Here is a 22,629-nt window from a genome sequence, read left to right as displayed (position 1 = left end):
TAGGATAATGGAAAACATTTAGTATTAGAACTAAACAACAAAACACACAAAGATAATTCCTAGCCCTACTTATTGTGGCTATCTACATAGTTGTATATTAGGAAAATCTTCCAAATACATTATCGTTCCAAATACACTTAATGTATGATCTTTCATATACTATCCTATAAAAGGCTGGCTATATCTTTATAATATATTTTAAATTCTGATATGAAAGCTTATCTGTGCTTAATGGAGAACTTGAAATAATGCAGTATTAAAAATATAGCATACGGATAAAGATTACTCATTATATTATCACCCAGAGACAAAACATTAAGTCTGTTTTTACTATGCACACAGTTAACAAACTTTGAATCATTTATTTTCTTTGTTACCCAATGTCATTAAAATCATTCAAAAACTTGACTTTCAATAAATTTTCCTCTTCCTAAATGCCTTGTTTTACTATAAAATCATGACACCATTGTAAAAATGTATAAAACTTGTATCCAGTAGATAATACATGAATGAAGATAAAGATTTCTTCTTATACTTAAAATATCTCATTATTAATATTAGTCTTCTAAAATTAAACTAGAAGAGGTGTTTCTAATTCTCCAATTTTAAATTATACTTAACTGTTTACCTACACTGTGCTTGAGACTATATATTACTTGTTTGACTTAGGAGATATATTCATTCCAACCTACTTTTGGCTTCACTTCACCTGTATTCTCTTTATTGTGTCATGATGTCAGTTTTGATCTATATCTTCCTACCTCTAGGCATTTGTGCCTAAAGACATAATCCTAAACCTTTTGTAATTATAAGCACATCAAAGACAAACTGCTTTGCTTAGCTATAGAGATCTATACGAGATGGTATTACTTTTATAACTTAAAAGAGATTTATAGTTCTCAGTAAAATTCCTAAGAATGCATGGTTTATCCAACCTTTGTTCCTTTTTTTGTGGTGATATGTCAACCACAGAGTGAAACATTAAAAAATACCAATTCTCAATTAAGTACAGATTTTCTCTAAATTAGGTATTTTTCCACTGTTTAAATATTTAACATATTTTTGAATTCTGAAATACTAGATCACTATATTATGAAAGTATCTTTTCAGAACTCATTGAGTCATAAATTCACAGTTGCTTAGCAAACAATATAAGAACAGTATTTTCCCTTGGAGAAAGGTGCAAACATTAAACTACTTGGACTTTAAACTTCTTTTTATCCTTTTAGAAAAGGTTCAATGTCTGATACCTTCTCTGCTTTACTTATTAATTAAGCTAGTAAATTGTGCTGATCCAGGCCAAAACCACTGCCAATTAAATTTTCTGATATTAAATATGAAAAATTTTGCTTGAGGATTGATATATAATAAGAGTAACGAATAAAACCACGAAGTTAAGAATAAACAGAATATGTGTTTACTTAGCTAGTGTGTAATACAGCAGAAACATCTATCAATAATCCTAAAATGTAGTGGACAAATCAACTCATACAGTAATGTACTACAGATTTTAAGAACATTAGGTGTCTTATTTCTGGTCAAGATGGCAGAGCAATGCTGAACTTGCCTCCTCTCATAAACACATCAAAATTATAACTAAATTATAGAATGGTTACATCACTGAGTACCATCTGAAGACCAGCTGAACAGAAGTCCTATAACTAAGGATATAAAGAAGCAGTCATGAGACTTGTAGGAGGGGCAGAAATGTGGAATGGGCAGGTCCCACTTCCACAATGTGGCAGTGAAGAATTAGGAGGGATCTCTCAGCATATCACCCTGAGCAGTACAGCATCCCGGCCCAGGGTACCAGTGCCAGGAAGAAGTGTCTCAGTAACATCTGGCTGTAAAAACCGGTAGGGATTTCATCTGAGTGAGACACAGGGCTGCTGGCGTTCTTGAGAGGCCATGCATAGAGTTACTCACAGACTCATTCTCTCTGGGCTCCAGTGTGGGTACTGCAGCTCAAAAAGCACCAGGGGAGGAGCATGTGGGGAGGAACTGAATTAATTGTCTTTAGGGAGAGAGCTGGAGCGGCAGGGCATGGGCTGGATTCTCCAGGGGTGGAAGTGCTAATAGGTGCCATTGTTACTTTAAGTCCTCCCTCTACCCAGCCAGCAGGCACAGGTGAATGCCAAATCTGAATTCTTCATTAACCTGGTTAACACTGTTTACCCTACCCTGGTGACTCCCTGAGACCCCACCTAACCCGTGTGCCCAGCCTAAGCCACTTTCAACAGCTTTTCTATGCCACTAGCCTGCCTTAGCTCACATTGCAGACATCTCTCAAATCTCTCAAAGGTTCACAAACCCCAGACAAGTGGCGGCTGGTTTCTGTGTGCCATGTACCTCTTGCTAAGCATCCCTGAGCCTGGCCCAAGCAGTCATCAGTCACGACTTGCATTATAACTCCCATCAGGTGGCCACAAACCTGATGTAAGAGTTACCTGGCTGCAGCTCACATTGTGAGGTCCCAACCCCCAGCACTAGTGGCAGTCAGCCTCGATGCACAGCATAACCTCTACCGAGCACATCCAACCCCAGAAAGTAGCAACCAATGACAGATCACTTTACAGCTTCCATGAGGCTACCATAAGCCAGTCACAAATGGTGGCTAACTTTAGCCTGCACCAGAGCCCCATTTAAGAGCCTCCAAAACCAATACACCTGATGGCCATCTTTAGATTACACCAGACCGCCACCCAACCAGCTCCATAAACAACGTACCCAAATGACAGACAGCTGGCACCAAAGCCATGTAAAAGCAATTACTACTATATAGGGTCAGCCCCCATACAGCATCTTGTCCACTGTAGTCATGGCCAAATCTCACAGTCAGCCTGAGGGTCATCTCCAACCACTGACATACCAACAGCAGTCAAGGTTCAACTACCACAAAAGAGAACATGACAACCCACACAAGGGACACTTCTGGAGCACCAGGTCAGGAGAAAAGGGAGAGTGCTCCACCAGGCCTTACAGGACACCTACTACATAGGACCACTCTGCCAAGACTGAGAGACTTAGCAGATATACCTAATACATGGAAACAAACATGGGAAGTCAGTCAAAATGAGGAGACAAAGAAACATGTCCCAAATGATAGGACAGAACAAACTCCAGAAGAAAGACTAAATGAAAATGGAGACAAGCAATCTACCAGATACAGAGTTTAAAACACAGGTTATAAGGATGCTCAGTGAACTCAGGGGAAGAACAAATGAACTCAGAACTTCAACAAAGAAAAACCATAAAAAAAGAACCAGTCAGAAATGAAGAACAAAATAACTGAAATGAAGAATACATAAGAGGGAATCAACCGCAGAGTAGATGAAGCAGAGGATCAGATCAGTGATTTGGAATACAAGGTAGTGGAAAACACCCAATCGGAACACCAAATAGTGAAGGAAAAAAAATGAGGATAGTTTAAGGGGCTTCTGGGACAATATCAAGCATACAAACATCTGAATCATAGAATTACTAGAAGAAAGAGAAAGAGGAAGTGAAAACCTATTGGAAGAAATAATGACTGAGAACTTCCCTAATTCAAATAAAGAAACAGACATACAAGTCTGAGAAGTGCAGAGTCCCAAACAAGGTGAACCTGAAGAGGCCCACACCAGGACACATCACAATTAATGCCAAAAGCTAAAGACAAAGAGAAAATCTTTAAAGTAGCAAGATAAAAGCAGTTTGTCTTACATGACTGTCAGCTGATTTATCAAGAGAAATTTTGCAGGCCAGAAGGGACTGACATGAAATATTCAAAATGATGAAAAGCAAAGACTGACAACCAAAATTACTCTACCCAGCAAGGCTATCATTTAGAATCAAAGAAAAGATAAAGAGTTTTCCAGACAAGAAACTAAAGGTGTTTATCACCACTAAACTAGCATTACAAGAAATGTGAAAGGGACTTCTTTATGTGGAAAAGATAAAAAATATAAATAAGAAAATATAGGAAAGAACAAAATTCTTACTGACAAAGGCAAACAGTAAAATCAGTAGATCAGCCAACTATAAAGCTAATACAAAGGTTAAAAAACAAAAGTAGGAAGATCGTGTGTAATCACAATAATAAATTAACCAATAAACATACAAAAGAAATAAAAAAATGACAAAAACAAATATGAAGGATATGAATAATAACTGTAGTGAGTTTTAGAATGTGTTTAATCTTAGCAACCATCAACTTAAAATAGACTGCTATAAACATAGCTTGGTATATACGAATCTCATGGTAACCACAAACAAAATCTACAAGAGATATGCAAAAAATAAAGAGAAAGTAATATAAACATGACACTACAGAAAATCATAAGATACATGAAAAAAGAATAAGGTACAGAGAACTATAAAAACAAAGTAATATATAAAATGGTAATAGTTACATACCTATTTATAATTACTTTAAACATGAATGGACTAAATAATCCAATTAAAGGTGAACATATACTGCCTACAAGAGACTCACTTCATATGAAAAGTCACTTTCAGACAGAAAGTAACAAGATGGAGAAAGATATTGCATGCAAATTAAAATGACAAAACAGCTGGGGTAGCCATACTTATATCAAACAAAATAGACTTTAAAACAAGGGCTATAACAAGAGAAATAAAAAAGGGCATTTCAAAATGATAAAGGGATCATTCCAACAAGAGGATATAACTCTCATAAACATCTATGTACCCAACAGAGAAGCACCTAAATATGTAAATCAAATACTGACACAAAGGGAAAGATCAACAGTTATATAGTCATAATAGGGGCTCCAACGCCCCATAAACATCAATCAATAGATCATTCACACAGAAAATCAACAAGGAGACAGTGGCCTAGAATGACACATCAGACCAGATGAACTTAATTGACATTTTTAGGACATTTCACACCAAAGCAGCAGAATATACATTCTTTTCAAGCACAGATGGAACATTTTCCAGGACAGATGACATGTTAGGCCACAAAATAAGGCTCAATAAATTTAAGAAGACTGAAATATATCAAAAATCTTCTCTGGCTACAATGGTATAAAACTAGAAATCAGATATAAGAAGAAAACTAAAAAACACAAAAACATGGTGCCTAAATAACATACTACTAGATAATGAATGGGTTAATGAGGTCAGGGAAGAAATTAAAAAATACCTTTAGAGAGATAAAAATGAGAACATAATGACCCAAAATCTATAGGATACAGCCAAAGCAGTATTTAGAGGGAAATTTACAGCAATATAGGCCTACCTCGGGAAACAAGAAAAATTTCAAATAAACTATCTAACCTTAGACCTAAAACAACTAGAAAAATAAGAAAAGAGGGTAAAATGAGTAGAAGGAAGGAAATAATAAAGATCAGAGCAAAAGTAAATAAAATAAAGCCTTAAAACATCAATAGAAAAGATCAGAGAGCTGGTTCTTTGAAAAGATAAGCAAAATTGATAAACCAGACTCATTAAGAAAAAAAGAGAGGGCCCAAATAAAATGAGAAATGAAAGGGGAGAAGTGACAACTGACACTATAGAAACACAAAAGATTATCAGGAAATACCATGAATAATTATATGCCAACAAGTTGGACAACTTGGGAGAAATGATAAACTCCTAGAAACATACAATCTTCCAAGGCTGAAAAAGAAAAAGAAAATCTGAACAGACTGATAACAAAATTGAATCGGCAATCAAAAAATTCACAACAAACAAAAGACCTGGACCAGATGACTTCAAAGGTGAATTTCATCAAACATTCAAAGAATATCTATCCTTTTCAAAATATTCCAAAACACTGAAGAGGAAGGAAGGCTCCCAAACTCATGTCAGGATGTCAGCATTACCTTGACACCACAACCAGAACAAAACGCTACAAAAAAAGAAAATTATAGGCCAATATCCCTGGTGAACACAGATGCAAAAACCCTCAATGAAATATTAGCAAACTGATTTCAGCAATACATTTAAAAGATCATATTCCATGAACAAGTGTAATTTATTGGCCAGCAATCAAGGCTAGTCCAATATCCTCAAATCAATTAATGTGGTACACCACAAACAAAATGAAGGATGAAAATCATATGATTATACCAATAGATGCAGAAAAAGCATCAGACAAAATCGATAGCCATTTACAATAAAAACTCTCAGCAAAATGAAGACCATACCTCAACATAATAAAAGCCATATATAACAAACCCACAGCTAACATCATACTCAATGGTGAAAATCAGAAAGATTTTTCTTAAAGATCAGGACAGAAACAAGGATGTCCACTTTCACCACTTTTATTCATGATAGTATTGGAAGTCCTAGCCACAGAAAAATGACAAGAAAAAGAAATAAAAGGAATCCAAACTGGAAAAGAAGAAATAAAAGTGTCATTATTTGAAGATGACATGATACTATACATGGAGAACCCTACAGAATCCACCAAATAACTATTAAAACTAATAAATGAATTTGATAAATAGAATGTAAAATTAATATTCAGAAATTGGTTGCATTTTTATATGCAAATAATGAACTACTGGAAAGAGAAATTAAGAAAACATTCCCATTTTCAATTGCATCAAAAAAATAACAGCAGTGCCAATAAATAAATTTAACCAAGTTGGTAAAAGATTTGGACTTGGAAAACCATAAGACTTTGAATGAAGAAACTAAAGATATAAATAAATGGAAGGTTATACTGTGCTCATGGGTAGGAAGAATAAACATTGTTAAAGTTAAGTCAATATTACCCAAAGCAATCTATAGGTTCAATACAATCCCTATCAAAACACCAATGATGTTTTTCATAGAACTAGAACAAATAATTCTAAAATATATATGGAACCACAGAAGACCCCGAATACTCAAAGCAATCTTGAAAAAGAACAAAACTGGAGGTATCACACTCCCTGATATCAAACTATACTACAAGACTATAGTATTCAAAACAGCATGGAGCTGGTGTAAAATCAGACATACAGATCAATTGAACAAAATAGAGAACCCAGAAGTAATCCCATTAATCTATGACAAAGGAAGCAGGAATATACAATGGGGTAAAGACAGTCCCCTTCAATAGATGGTACTGGGAAAACTGGACAGATAGATACATACAAAAGAGTGAAACTGGATCACCTTCTTACACCACATAAAGAATAAACTCAAAATAGATTAAAGAATTAAAGACCCAAAATCATTAAACTCCTAGAAGAAAATAGGCTGTAAATTCTTTGATCTCGCTCTTAGTAATATTTTTTTTGATATGTCTCCTTGTGCAAGAGAAACAAAGGAAAAAATAAATGAATGGGACTACATAAAACTAAAGAGTTTTTACATAGTGAGGGAAACCATCAACAAAATTAAAAGATAACCTCCTGAGTGGGAGATGTTCCCCAATTATATATCCGATAATGAGTTAATACCTAAAATATATAAGGAACTCATACAACTTAACACCAAAAAAACCAATCAGATTTAAAAATGGGCAGAGGATCTGACAGACCTTTCTCCAAAAGGACATACACATGACCAATAGACATATGAAAAGATGCTTAATACCACTAATTATCAGGGAAATGTAAGTAAAAACCACATACCTGTCAGAATGGCTATCATCGATAAAACAAACCACAAGTGCTGGCCAGAATGTGAAGAAAAGGGAACCCTCATGCACTGTTGATGGGAGTGTATACTAGTGCGGCCACTATGAGAAACAATATGGAGGGTCCTCAAAAAAGTAAAAGTAGAACTACCATATAACACTCTAATTCCCTTTGGGTATTCATCCGAAGAAATCCAAAACACAATTCAAAAAGATATATGCACCCCTATGTACATCTATGGAGGCAACCTGGGTATCTATCAATGGATGAATGGCACATAATACAATGGAATATTAATCAGCCATAAAAAAGAATGAATGCTATTTGTAACAACACGAATGGACCTTGAGGGTATTATTCTAAGTGAAAAAAGTCAGAGAAGTACAAATATATTACATCACGTGTATGTGGAATCGAAGTAACCAAAATAAAACAGAAACAAACTCAGATACAGAGAGCATAACTGATGGTTGCCAGGTGATAGGGGGGTTGGGAGGATTAGTGAAAAAGGTGAAGGGATTTAAATATGTTAATTGGTAGTTACAAAATAATCGTGTATTATTTTAATATAATAATACTGTAATACCTATGTGTGATGTCAGATTCACTTTATAAGTTTTAGATGTCTAATCACTGTGTCGTACACCTGGAACTAATATATTTTATGTCAAGTGCAATTGAAAAGATTTTTTAATTTTTTGAAAAAAAGTTAAAAAGTCACCTTTTTTGGTCTCAGTTTGCTAATAAATAAAGACAGAACTAGAAGAGTCTATATATTTTTCAGCACTAAAACAGGTATAATTAGATATGACTGGCTAGAACCCAAACTAAGACATTACACAATTCTAGGCAACATACGACTTGGTGAAAAAAAATCATTTATTCATATCTACCTAATACTGTAAACCTATACTGAAAAAAAGTAAGTCTTAATATTCTCTTAGAGGGGGAATTGTTTTATTCAAAAGACTATTTTGAATTCAATTCTCTTAAATAGTGCTTTTAAAAGACTTATTTATATTGAAATTTATTGTAGCATAAAGTATAACATCAAGGCACACAAGTATATAGAAGCTAATATAGACACAGAATAATTTCTAAATAAATGAAATGATTTCATATATATTAGCTGACAAAATCATGCAATTATTGAACTTTAGAGCTAAATGTGGACCTCTTATAGGTATTTTACGTGTATAAATTTCTCTATATCACATCTCAGAATTTGTATAAATTCTGAAGATAATCTTATAGCCTTACCATGTCTCCATGAAATCTCTTGTCACAAAAAGTCTTTGTTATTTATGAGTTTAAATCATACATCTACTTTATTGAAGTTTAGTATATTTACCTGTTTTTAACTATTTTAAACTTTAAAAATGGCTTCATATTACCATTAATTTATATTCTCAAGGGGAATCAGGGAAGCATCAGGGCTTTTATAGTCACCCAAGTTTCCACAGACTTAAAAAAAAATAAAACTCTCTACATTCCAGATATAATCATACCATAATTTGTTATTGGACAGAATTTAGTTTAAAACTAATCTGTTTCATCTCCCACCACATATATTCATAATTTTCAAGAAATATAGATGTCAGGAACTCAAAATGTTCCAGTGATATACCAGGGCTGGCTCCTATGGCCTGCAAGTGCCAAATGAATATATCGCTTCCTAATTCCACATTCAGTGAGGTCATGTTAGGTGAACATTAATCAGGGTAGGAGTATTTAAAATTTATATCACAGAAATCAGCAAATTGGTTTTTTGGTGTTTTTATTTATTTATTTTTTTACTTTTGTTTTGGTAATCCCAGGTTATGGTTCCTGAAGGCCAAGTCTCCACATATCAAAAAAAGACCTATAACTGGTTCCTGATTCTACAACTACCAGAAGTGAATTTTTAACGTTCTCATTTTCTTCAATTTACTATAATTTAATTGAGAGGACAAAAGAGGGAGTAGGGTCCATTTCATATATAATTTATTACATATCTTTGAACTTGTATGGCAGTGTAGTCCAACAGAAATACAATGCAAAATATATACATAACTTTAGAATTGCTACTACATTTTAAAATACATCTCAAATAAGATGTTAAAATTTTCACTGGAAATACTTTAGATTTCATAAAATGTACAGTTGAATTAGTGCTCCTGGGTATTCAGTTGGTCCACATGTTTTTAAATGTTTTATAATTACTAAACTGAATAATAGTTTTTTAATTTAAATTATTTAAAATTATGTAAAATTTAAAAATTAGTTCCTCAGTCATACTAGCAGTGTTTCAGTAGTTCAGCAGCTACTTAGTGGCTACCATCCTAGACACTGCGGCCCTCCATTATCAGTACTTTAGGAGTTTCCCAGAGCTTGAGCCTTACTCTGTTCCAGCTTGAAGCGTAGATTCAAATTAGTTATTTCACTTTTCAGTCCCTCAATTGTCTGAGACAGTAATAACCTTAGAAGAATAATGGTTTAATAATAAAATATGTGAATATAAAAAATAATAAAATTGCATAAAAACAGTTACAATATAAATATAAGTTCTACTGATTGCTATAATCATGAAATCATTCACTGATACAGCAGCTCCCTTTCTGGTATGTCATTTAACAACTAATTCATCAAGCCGTAGCTGCATTTAAGAGCTTAACCTTGTTTTGTGGTAGCATCAGTAAATGCTAAGTATTTATAGAGTATTTTTCATTTTTAAAGGGCTTTACAAATTGTAATTAATCTGCTAACATAATAATATATCATTCTTGTTAAGAGTGAATTGCTGTTGCCAAAGGAGGCCTTTCTGTTCAACAAGAACCTTCAAAACACTTGTCATACACTCTATACTACAATGTACATAAATTCAAGTGTTATCTTATTCCTGAGTGGTCAAAATGTTCATAATTAGTAACTTTTCTGATACTTAGTACCGTACTAATATAATCTCAAATGAGAAAAATAATGTTTTTGTAATGTTCATCACTTGTGTATGGTCTGAAAAACTAACAAAAGTCAAGTACAGCTTTCTTGATTGTATAAAAGATTTTTAAATCCCACTTTTATGGTACTTAATCTCTAAAACTGCCATCAGAACCATAATTAATACCATCGATTTTTATTGGCTTTACAGTTTTCAAAGTGCTTACCTGTATCATTTTATCTCAACAAGCCTACATTAACAGGAAGGGTGTTGTTATGCTCATTTTTTGCATGAAATTCAGAAAGGCTGAGTGACTTACTCTAAGTTACATGGTGACCAGTGCAAGCGCTAGAGCCAGAATCCAGGTCTTATGTTTTTAGCCACCATTTATGAAGTGCTAACTATATGCTGGAGAATATGTTGAACGCTGTGCATTATTTCATTTAATAGTTACAATATCTCACGAACATATCCATTTTACAAATGAAAATCTATGATGCAGAAAATTGTTACTCACAAGTCTTTTTTCCCCTCAAAAGATATGTTCTTAACTTCTATACTATGCTGAATCAAAAAATATTATTAGGGTAAGAAAATAAAGGTACCAGTCTTCATTAAAAATAAAAATAGCTGCTATTTACTATTTTGCTGTTTCGCTGTTTATTTGCCAGACATGGTGCTAAGCTCTGCAATTACTGTCATGGTTCATATTTACAATCATAAGAGTTAAGTATTAGTTTTCTCATTTATAAATAAGGATACAGAATCAACATGTCAGAGGCAGAATTTAAAACCATTCCTGTTTGACTCCAAATCTCATACTCTGACTCACTTTGCCATCCTGCTTTTTTATTTCAAGTCCACTGCTATTTCCCATATTTTTTGCTACCCAACATTGTTTGTTACTTATTTTTTTAGTTGTTTTGCTTTTTGGTTTCATTCACTTGTCTTTTGAACTTTAAAAAAATTAAAAAAGAAAGTAATAAAAGTTTTCTTTGGCATCTTTGTTTACCATATTATATAGTACCAAAAGTACATATTTATACCATTTTCATAGCATACTGTAGGAAAGTTGCTTTGAGCACTGTCTTATACAATCTCAAACACCTTGGAGTGGTAAGCTGGCAAGTTATAATAATAATGTGGAACTAAACTTCTTTAACTTAGACTTTGAGCTAATTAAATGGTAAATTGCTGCAGTTCCTCCAGAACTGAAGGAAACTGACTTGTTCATTCAATGAGTATTGAGTATTTTTATTTAAAGCTATTTTTATAATAACAAAGTATGAGATTGAGGACTAAGAACTGTTTAGTACATTTGTTTTATGTAACTAAATAATTTACATTAATGGAGACTATTGAGTGTGTGTGAAGAGTGATTACTTTTCCTGTCAGAAAAATTATTTTTTTTCTACATTACCTGAATATCCTTACAAACTCATTTCATGTTGCCTTAGTAATCAGAAATAAGCGTTTAGACATTCATTACATTTTTTCATAACAAATGGCATATTAACCTGAGCACCATAAATATTTCCAGGGCAAATTTTCTTTTAAAATTCAATTCATTCCTTTTTATTTTCTGGCTAAACTCTATTTGTGCTAGATAGTTACCATGTTCCTGGTAAGAGTGCCTTCTAAAAAAGGAAGTAAAACAAGTTTGTGCACATATAATTATATGCGAGGGCAAAAGAGAAGACAATGTGAAAGAGAAACATGTTATTTCTAGTAAAACTCTTTCCTATTTAGAATTAGAGGTATGCATAAATGTGTACACCATAAAAATGTATAGAAATGACTGTTTTATTATTTTTTATAAAATGTATAGTTTTTCCAAGCTAATAATCTAGGTATTTGGAAAGCATTCATTTAAGTAGAAGAAATACGCTGGCACATATTTTTATGTCAGGTGGTATGCATGCTAAATTCATAACCTTTTTTATGTTCATTCAATGTAAGGTAACTTGATGTGACAGAGTGTGATATATCACAAAGATAACTTAGGTCAGGAATTTTAAGAAATCTTGAAAACAAATAGTATTTTAAAGATCTGTAGAGTACACAGTCTTTTTTTTTCCTGTTATGTATTCTCTTAGCAACTTTCAAATATACAATTTAGTATTGTTAATTACAGTCACCGCAGATGTCTTTTAAATTGGTTGCCCCATGTATAGTTCAACTGATAATTTTTGAAGGACTCATATTTAAATCTACCATATATTTTAATCTTTGTTTTACTGATTAGGGCAATATATAATATATAATAAAACATCCTATTCTAAAATTTTGACAGATTTGATTACTTCATTATGCAAATACAGAGCTAATAAAGACTTATTGGAGAGACATCCCTTGGAATACTGAAAAGGACACATATATTTAAAATTGAAATAAATTTTTTAATTTATCCAGATTTCTTTCTCAGAGGGAATACTGATGTGCTGCAAATTCTTCCATCCTACATAAAAGTAAACTTTATTTTTAAAATACTTTTTAGATTTTCTTTTATCTTTCAAGCAATTTTTAAAATAACGTGCATTGAACATAGAGTCAGTGACTTTTTGTTGAGACAAAATTTATATAAAGTTAACAATTTAAACCATTTTAAAGCATACAATTCACCGGTTTTTAGTGCATGGGTCAGTGACATATTGTGCAAGATTATAATTATCCTTAGATGGTATAATATATGATTTGTAAACTCTGTAGCTATTGTATTTTAATAGACAATGTAAAATCTAGTAAAATAACCTAACCATAATACATAGCATTAGCTCATTTTTTTCTGATGATTATTTATCTAGCCATACCAGAAAACAAGAAAGAATTCCAAATAGCCAAAACATAAATCATAAATCCATGCACTAAACTAGCTATGTATTCTATTCATGCAGAACTTATTACTTATAAGAATGAGAAGCTTACAACCTTGATTTTTTCTGATCATAGCAGAAAAGACTCATGATAGTTATTAGAAATAACTAGTGCAAGCGTAAGTGAAATAGAAAAAAATCAAAAATATGAAAAAAATCACAACGGTCTGTGGCACAATTCAGTAAGCACTGAGGTCATACTTATATTCAAACACATGTATTCCCCATCTATAGTGAAATACAATCCCAATTAAAATCTTAAACATGCTAACAAATTGGGAAATCTAAAGAAATGAATAAATTCCTGGAAATAAAATGAATAAATACCTACCAGACAGTCATGAAGAAAAAGATCATCTGAACAGAAAGATAACTAGTAAGAATGTTGTATCAGTAATCCAACAAACAAAAGCCCAGGGCCCTTATGGTTACATGGTGAATTCCACCAAACGTTTAAAGAATTTTCCTCAAACTCTTCCAAAAAATAGAAGAGTAGAGAATATTTCCAAACTCATTTTATGAGGACAGCATTATCCTGATACGAAAACCAGAAAAGGACACTACAAGAAAAGCAGGTTACAGGCTAATATCCCTGATGAACACAGATACAAAAATCCTCAAAATATTAACACACCAAATTCAACAATTCATTGAAAGGATCATACACCATGAAAACAAAATGCGATTTATTTCAGAGATGCTAGGATGGTTCAATATCCACACACCACTCAATATAACATACCACATTAACAAGATGAAGGATAAAAATCATCTCAACAGATGTAGAAAAAGCATTTGAGCATAAATTTATGATAAAAACTCAACAAAATGGATATACAGGGAATATATCTCAACATATATAGGCCATATATGACAAGTTCATAGCTAACATCATACTCAATGATGAAAAGCTGAAAGGTTTTCTTCTGAGGTCAGGAAGAAAACAGGATGCCCACTCTCACTTTTATTAAACATAGTATTAGAGATTCTAGCCAAAGTAATTAGGCAAGAAAAAAGTAAAACTGTCACTATTCACTAATGACATGACATTATATTAGAAAACCTTAAGGACTCCGCAAAAAAACTGTGAGAAATAATAAATGAATTCAGTAAAGTTTCAGGATATGAAATCAATATACAAAAATCTGCTGCATTTCTATACACTGATATTGAACTATCAGAAAGAGATATTAAGAAAACAATCCCACTGACAATGCAGCAAAAATAATTAAATACCTAGAAATAAAGTTAACCACAGAGGTGAAAGACTGGGACACTGAAACTATAAGACATTAATGAAAGACACTGAAGAAGACATAAATAAAAGGAAAGATATATCATGTTCATGGATTGGAAGAATTTAATTAAAATGTCCATACTGCCCAAATTAATCTATAAATTCAATTGATAAATTCAATAAAATCCCTAACAAATATCCTGTAACATTTTTCAGAAACAGAACAAAAAATACTAAAATATATATAAATTACAAAAGATCCCAAATAGCCAAAGCAGTTTTGAGAAAGAATAAAGCTGTAGGCATCACAATCCACGATTTCAAACTCTATTGCATATTATAGTCTCTTCGATAAATGGTGTCAGGACAACTGGACAGCCACATGCAAAAGAATGAAACTGGACTGCTGTTTTATACCATACACAAAAATTAACTCACAATAGATTAAAGACTTAACCATAAGACCTGAAACTACAAAACTCCTAGAAGAAAACATAAGTGATAAGCACCTTGATATTAGTCTTGGTGATTCTTTTGAATTTAAAACTAAAATTTAAGGAAACAAAAGCAAAAATAAATAAGACTACGTCAAACTAAAAAGCTTCTTACAGCAAAGGAAATCAACAAAATGAAAAGGCAACCTTTAGATTGTGAGAAAATATCTGCAAATAATATATCTGATATTTTACTGAAGAGGGTAAAGGATGGCAAATAAGCACATGAAAAGATATTCAACATCCCTAGCCATTAGGAAAATGCAAACTAAGACCATAATGATATATTACTAAACACATTAGAACTAAAGTTTAAAAAACTGTGACAATACCAAATGCTGGCAAGGGAAGTGGGGAGAGAGGTCAGGAAAAGTGATTTCTTTTTAACCTGGCCCATAATAATACATTAAGCATTATTAAACTTTATTACATGGGCATCTCTGTTAAATTTTAATATATAACCAAAAAATTAATATTTTATATCTTAGTTTTCCTATACGTCAAAGGGAAGGGATATCGGTACCCTTCATAATAGTAAAAATAATCATGAGAAAAAAATCGTAGCATAATTATCATGAAGTAGGAACTTTTTTTAAATAAAAAAGTGAACATTTTGGCTTAACTCCTCAAAGGAAAATTATATTTCATTTAAAACCTGCAACTTATTTCTGTCAAAGCATACAATATGTCTACAAAAATATTTATCTGTAGGTTTTGGTTAAATTCTCTTCATTATATGACAGCCCCCCCATTGTGATCCCATTAGTAGAGTTTGCTAGGCAAGTACAGCCTTGACTACTAATCAAAGTCTAGATAGAATAAAGGAATCTCGACTATGCATTCCTTTGATTATTTATATGGAATTTTGAAACAAATGTTCTATTCAAAGGAAAAAATCTATTTTAAATCGCAAAAACAACACAAAATGTTACATTGATGTAAAGGGTCTCACTTGAAAACTGAACTATTTGAGAAGGCATAAAATGTTCTGAGTTGTGGAATCTTTAGAATTTTGTATTTCTAGGATGAGACTTGCTCTTTCCACTTAAAAGTATTTTTGTTAATAATATCATATTGAAAAATGCAGCAACTCTTGTTTTCAAATACCCTGAAGTACTAGTTCCACAATCTGGTACCACCCTTTCCAATATTCAGGTAGGCAAGTATTTAAAATGATTCTAAATGATTAATCTGTAATGATGCAATTCTGAAAATCCTGTCTTCAGTGAGAAGGCAGGAAAGGCAGAATTATGAATGAACTCACTTAAGAATTTTTTTAAAGCTCTGGAAGACTTCAGGCTATATGCATCTCACTTTGCTCTCTCTAAAATCTACAATGAGGAGGAAGAAAAGGGAAGGGTGGGTAACTGAGAAATCTGAGAATCAGTGGGGAAGGCTGAGAATGAAACCAAACTATACAAACCCAAAGGATCAAATGACTTTGAACTTTTCAACAGCAACATTAGAAGCAAGACAACAGTGGAACAATGCCTTCAAACTTCATAAGAAAATAATTTACTTACTAGACTTCTTGAATTATACTGGAGACTCATCAATATGCTAAAGAAAAGGTAGTAACAAGTAACTATGAAATTCAGGTAGAAAAGGAGGAATACAAAAGACAATAGAGGAAACCTCCTTAGGAGGCAGTTTGCTCTCTATTCTCCTGGGTAACTGACCTTGTCCACGCTAGCAGAAGATTGGAGGTTTATTTTCTTGAGGTTCATTCGCTGAAGAGGGTAAAAAGAAAGACCTCAGGGTGGGTACCATGTCAGAAGCAGGAAAATTAAGTGATTGTGTACAACCAAATGAGAAATGCTAAGATACTGGTCTTCTTTCCCTATTTGGCTCCCAGAATACTGGCAGTCAGGGCATAACTTCCAGGCAAGAGATTTCAAAACCAATCAGACTAGTAATGAAGGAAGACCTGTAATATCTACAAAGGTACTATAATCTTGGGCTCCCCAGCACATGCTTTCCCCCTCCCTCCCTCAAATTATCCTATGTGAAGCTAGTAAGTCTTGAGTTTCATAGAATTCACTCAAACCTGGCCCACTGACTTCCCTAAATCGGGCTCTTGTAAACTCCATAGGAATGCAGAAACTAGGCTATTACTGTTCAGGTTCTCTTTTCCAGGAACCCTTCATGTAACTGTAGCAATACTGTCTATTCTTTATATTGCTAGTTTTGTGTTAATCAGATTTTCAAAACTAGACAATATGCCATCTAGAAATATTCACAAAGGAAGATGGTAAAACATTCTCTGATAATATCATTAGGTTAATGGAAAATCTAGGTTTGCTGATTTTCATTTGTCTATCAAAAATGATCTGAAGTGATAAATTCATTGCGCCATTTAGTCTAAATGAATAGGTTATGAATATAGTTCGTGAACATTATCAATGACAGGTGTGTCATTTCCCTAAAATAGGAATTCCTAGTTTTCTCATCTACTATTTAAGGTTTCCTTCATTTAGACATTTTTATATTTAGTACAGATATAATCTTTTCTTGTTTTTGCTTAACAATGAAAAGAATTAAAGAATATATCCATTTTATATTGCCTGAATAGATAATTAGTTTATTGAGGGCCACTTCTCCATATTTTCCTTAGGCTTTATAAGTGAGATCAACTGTTGTTTACCTTGTTAGATTTTTTCCTCTTTTTAAGACATATATGATATCAATTTTACTTTGCTGAGATAAAATTCATAATGAACATGTATATATATATACTTATACAGAAATTTAATAAGACAATGCAGTGTCATACTTTAATATAGAGAAGAAACAAATGGAAAGTAATTTATAATAAAAAAGTAAATCCTTGCAACACTTCTATACTAAAATGTATAATGAAGTATATTAAGTTGCTTATACCTGTACAAAGAATTGTTTTATGTAACAGCTATAAATGCAGGCTGTTATATTACTGAATGAAGTACTGCAAGCTTTGCCTCTACACTGGAATGTAAGCATAGTCTACAAACCACATAGTTGGATGAGCCATCTACTCTAGGCACTCCTAGAACTCTGGCCTAATATGCTGCCTCCTCTCAGGTCTTCTCAGACCAGGAGTCAAAAGGAGTTACCTTGTCACTACAGCTGTAAGTAAAAAGACTTGATGCTCAGCATCCTAAAGAATGCAGTCATTGTATAGGCTAGAGACTCTTGTTCTCACACTCTTGATCTGTGGCCATGCTACATAAGATCTCCAGTTCTCAAATGTCTTTTAAAAATAAAAAAAGGCAAGGAAATTCCTACTATGCCAATATCCTACAGCTCTAATGGTCTGAATCTTAAAGAAGCTAGACTTAGAGGGTAGATTTTTTTTCCCTTTTATATATATCCCTGTTTTTATTTTTTTCCAGCTTTACTGAAATATAAACGACAATTAGTTGGTTGTATTTGCATTATACAATTCAATTGTTTTTTCTAATTATAGTTGGCATATATTACTTTGTTGTACAGCATATCTATATCTCACAAAGTAATCACTAAATCCAGTACCCTTTATATATTTATTACATATTTACTACATTATTATTTTCCTTATTACACTTTATATCTCTATGTCTATTTTGTAACTATCCATTTGTACTTCTTGATCCCTTTGCCCTTTTTTGCCATCCGCACCAACCCTCTCCCTCAAAATATTCTCTGTATCTAGGAGTTTATTTCCATTTTTGTTATTTTGTTCTTTAGATTCCACATGTATGTGAAATCATGTGATATTTGTCTTTATCTGACTTATTTCATGCAGCACAATACCCTCTAGGTCCATCACGGCAATATCTTTTCCATCCTCTTCCTTTTAGTCTGTGTGTGTCTTTTAATCTGTAGTGATTCTCTTGTAGGCAACATATGTAGGGGTCTTGTTTTCCTATCCATTCAGTCACTCTGTCTTTTGGTTGAAACACTTAATTATTTTCCATGGGAGGTACTTGTTGATCGGAATGTAGTTATTACCATTCTTTATTCATGTTTTTGATACATGTTTTTTCTTCCTAAAGAAGTCCCTCCAACACTTCCGGTAATACCAGCGTGGTGTTGATAAATTCCTTTATTTTATTTTTGTCTGAGCAGCTCTTTATCTGTCCTTTGACTCTAAATGATAACTTTGCTGGATAAAATATTCTTGGTTGTAAGTCCACAGTTTTCATAATATTGAATATTTTTTTCCAAGCCCTTCTGTCCTGCAGAGTTTCTTTTGAGATATCAGCTGCCAGTCTTATTGGTGTGCCCTTGTAGGTAACTAACTGCTTTTCTCTTAAGATTTTCTCTTTATATTTGACCTTTGACATTTTAATTATGATGTGTCTTGGTGTGGGCCTCTTTGGGTTCCTCTTTCTTGGGACTCTCTGAGCTTCCTGAGATTGTATGTCTATTTCCTCCACCAGGTTAGGGAAGTTTGACATCATTATTTCTTCAGATAGCTCTTCAGCTTCTTGTTTTCCTTCTGGTACCCCTCTGACACAGACATATTTACATTTAATAGTGTCCTATATGTTCCTTAAATTATTATTATAGTCGTTCTTCTTTTTTCTTGCCATTCTGATTGAGTGTCGTTGGCTTCCCCAACCTCTGTATCAGTGGTTCGATCCTCTTCTTTATCCATCCACTCTATTTATTCCCTCGAATATACTCTTCATCTCAGATGTGTTCTTCATCTCTGACTGATTCCTTTTTATAATTCTCATTTACATTTTTATGATTTTTATCTCTGTTAAAATTCTCACAGAATTCATCTACACTTCCCCTAAGTTCACTGAGCATCTTTATGACCAATGTTTTGAACTCTGCCTCTGTTAGATTGCTTGACTCCATTATTCCTGGATCTCCGTTCCGTTTTCTCATATGGTTTCTGCTTCCTTGTCTTCCCATTTTGGCTGCCTTTCTGTGTCTTTTCTATGTTCTAAGTAAAGCTCCTAAGTCTCCTGGTCTTATTAGTGTGGAATTGTGAAGTAGGTGTCCAGTGGCACAGTCCTGGAAGGAGTTCAGCTGCAGGCCTAGTTTCGCTCCAGCCTGTGCCCCTCTGGGACCACCCATTAAGATTCAGCAAGCAGTCCACAGATATTGTGCTTATAGTTGCCTCGAGAAACTACACTAGAAACCGAGGCCAGCTGCCACCAGAGTGAGTCTTGGTGCTGAAAGAGTAGAATTTTTAAGTGGAAGAGACTTCCAGACATTCTTAAGCTAAAAGTAACTTGTGATGTCCTTCAGCTCATGCAAGCTTCAGCCAGATTCTAAAGGTTGACCTTTTGTATCAGAAGTAACCTTATAAATGGATGAAATTTTGATTTTTTTTATCCTTTCAACTTTATATGAGTCTCTGTCCAAGCAAAGCAATTCGGCTTCTACCACTACGGGACCAACCCCTAAGAATGCACCTCTGAAAGCCTGAAGTTGACTCTCCTAGGCAATGTTCCATCAAACTATGGAAAAGGATCCAACCCCAAGTGGGACAACCCACACTCCTTCATCAAAGATATTTAAACTCTTCTGGGATTCACAGGTTATTTCATCTCCCATTTTTCTAACTTCGTTGCCCTGTTTAATGAACCTTCTCAAAAAAAGTACAAGGCTTTGCTTGAGTTCTCCATATAGTTTTAATTAATAGAGACAATTAGGAGAAAACAAGTGGGCATGTACACATAGCAATGCCTAACCTTAACAAGAACCTTTTAGAGACAAGCCCCTAAAGATACAGACCAGGAGATGTGGAAATCATTTGCCAGTACACTTTGTTCTATGTATCTAAAAAAATAACTCAAACATTAGTCCTGAACTGAAGGGCTACTATAGCCAATAAATAATAATTTACATTCATTTACAGAATATCACTGCACAGTCATTTTTAACTTCCACATCTGCTTTTTCTCTGCACCACTGAGTAACTTCATAAACCCTCACCAATCATTAGTTAGGAAGGACTTCAGACTAAGAAATCTAAAAAAACTAAGAGAAAACATTCTAATGTACCAAGCAATAGACAACAGTCATCAAGAGACATAATCAAAGTTAGAAACACCATTTTCCTCCAGGACACATCCATACTATCCATTTTAGCCAAAATTATCCTAGAGACTTCTAGAGTTGTACATGTTCAGTCAGATTTGCCCAGTCAGTCCTGCTGCTCCTCCCTACACCTCTCAAGTTATTGTCTCACCCCATGCTCCAATCATAGAAGATATGCAAAAAAATAACAATCTCCCAACAATCTCATGTCTAGTTTTGAAATCTGCTATAATAGAAAACAATTTTCTAAAACTAGAAAATGCTAATCCACAAGTAGAACTTTTATTACCTTAAAACCCTGCTTCTACTACCCTAATATATACCTTTAAATTAATACTATATACCAGGTTACCACACAAAAGATAGAATATAGACAGATAATATATAAACAATAAAATTACTAAGGATGCCATGTTCGGGGCATCAGAGGAAGGGGTGTAGTATAGCCATATGGTTTTTAGTTGCTGTTGTTTTGTTTTGTTTTTACTAGATCTTAACACGTATAAAATATGCATTAAACGACTGAAGACAATATACGTATTTAAGTCATTTGTATTAACATCTTCTAGATATATAAAAGTTACTGCACAGAAAATGTTGAAAACAAAGCAGAACAGGAAATTTTACTCTTTGATATGGAATAGAAGTTTGTTTGAAGACTTCAACTTTAATCTGGTGTTTTCAGACACTGATAGGGTTATATGGCCTTTTAAAAGCCACTGAGTACAAAATGATAAAATGTTGTTTTAGTTATTGGCATGCCTGTGCAACGAAGCATTTGGGATATGTGACTGACAGTCCAGGAGTGTGTATAAGGGAAAACCTATGCTTATGTCTGCTTCAGTGACTTTATTAGCCACACCCTACTTGTAAATTGTAAACTGTCATTCAGAGTAGCATAGGGATATTTTAAACAAGTCAGGTTATAATACTGCTGCTTTTTTTGTCTTAAATGCCTAAAGGTAAATTCAGAAAATGCTCCTACATTTTGGCTCATAAAAGCATCCATCTGGAAAAAAAACCTAAATAAACCCAAATAGTAAAGAGCAATGCAAAGAAGATTTATGACACTATACATGTGTGTAAGTTGTATATTTAAACATCACAATTAGCCAATTCAGCCTTCATTATTTCAGCAACTATTTCAGACTGAGAATGAAAAAGTAATTTTATTAATTGTTGGCAGGTTTTGAACTAGTATTTTAAAAGATCTTATTAATAATGTGTTTTAGTACAACTATATATATATATATACTGAATTAAAATTGTTATTAAAAGCAAAAACTTCACTGTAGACCTTTACTATCTTTATAAAGAAATATGGAACAATCCATGTCATAAAGCATGCTGTATTTTTTGACAAATGCTTAATTTTACATTAAAAATAAAATAAATGCAGAAGTATATATCCACGTACTTTTCTAATAACTGTACAATTTTGAACTGAAATAGGGATGAAAATAAAAATTAGTTTGACTTCTAACTAGTAATATTCTAAATATTCTTT

The 22,629-nt window shown here is 33.2% G+C and overlaps 1 protein-coding gene across 11 annotated transcripts in view; it reads left to right on the top strand.

The window, feature by feature from the left end:
- LOC107519877 (WD repeat containing planar cell polarity effector) overlaps window positions 1-22,629 on the top strand; it is a 298,814-nt gene that overhangs the window by 207,462 nt on the left and 68,723 nt on the right. The window contains exon 13 of one of the 11 annotated variants that reach the window (XM_036225127.1): window positions 9,401-11,143. The exons of the other annotated variants lie outside the window; for them this stretch is intronic. Coding sequence (XP_036081020.1) covers window positions 9,401-9,414 — 14 coding nt within the window. The 3' untranslated portion in view covers window positions 9,415-11,143. Of the gene's footprint in view, window positions 1-9,400; window positions 11,144-22,629 lie in introns of those variants that run through there. 11 annotated transcript variants of the gene reach the window in all.

Source organism: Rousettus aegyptiacus, unplaced genomic scaffold (genome assembly GCF_014176215.1).
Source record: "Rousettus aegyptiacus isolate mRouAeg1 unplaced genomic scaffold, mRouAeg1.p scaffold_m13_p_7, whole genome shotgun sequence".
NCBI classification, from domain to species: Eukaryota; Metazoa; Chordata; class Mammalia; order Chiroptera; family Pteropodidae; genus Rousettus; species Rousettus aegyptiacus.
This window is presented reverse-complemented; position numbering and strand designations above follow the sequence as displayed.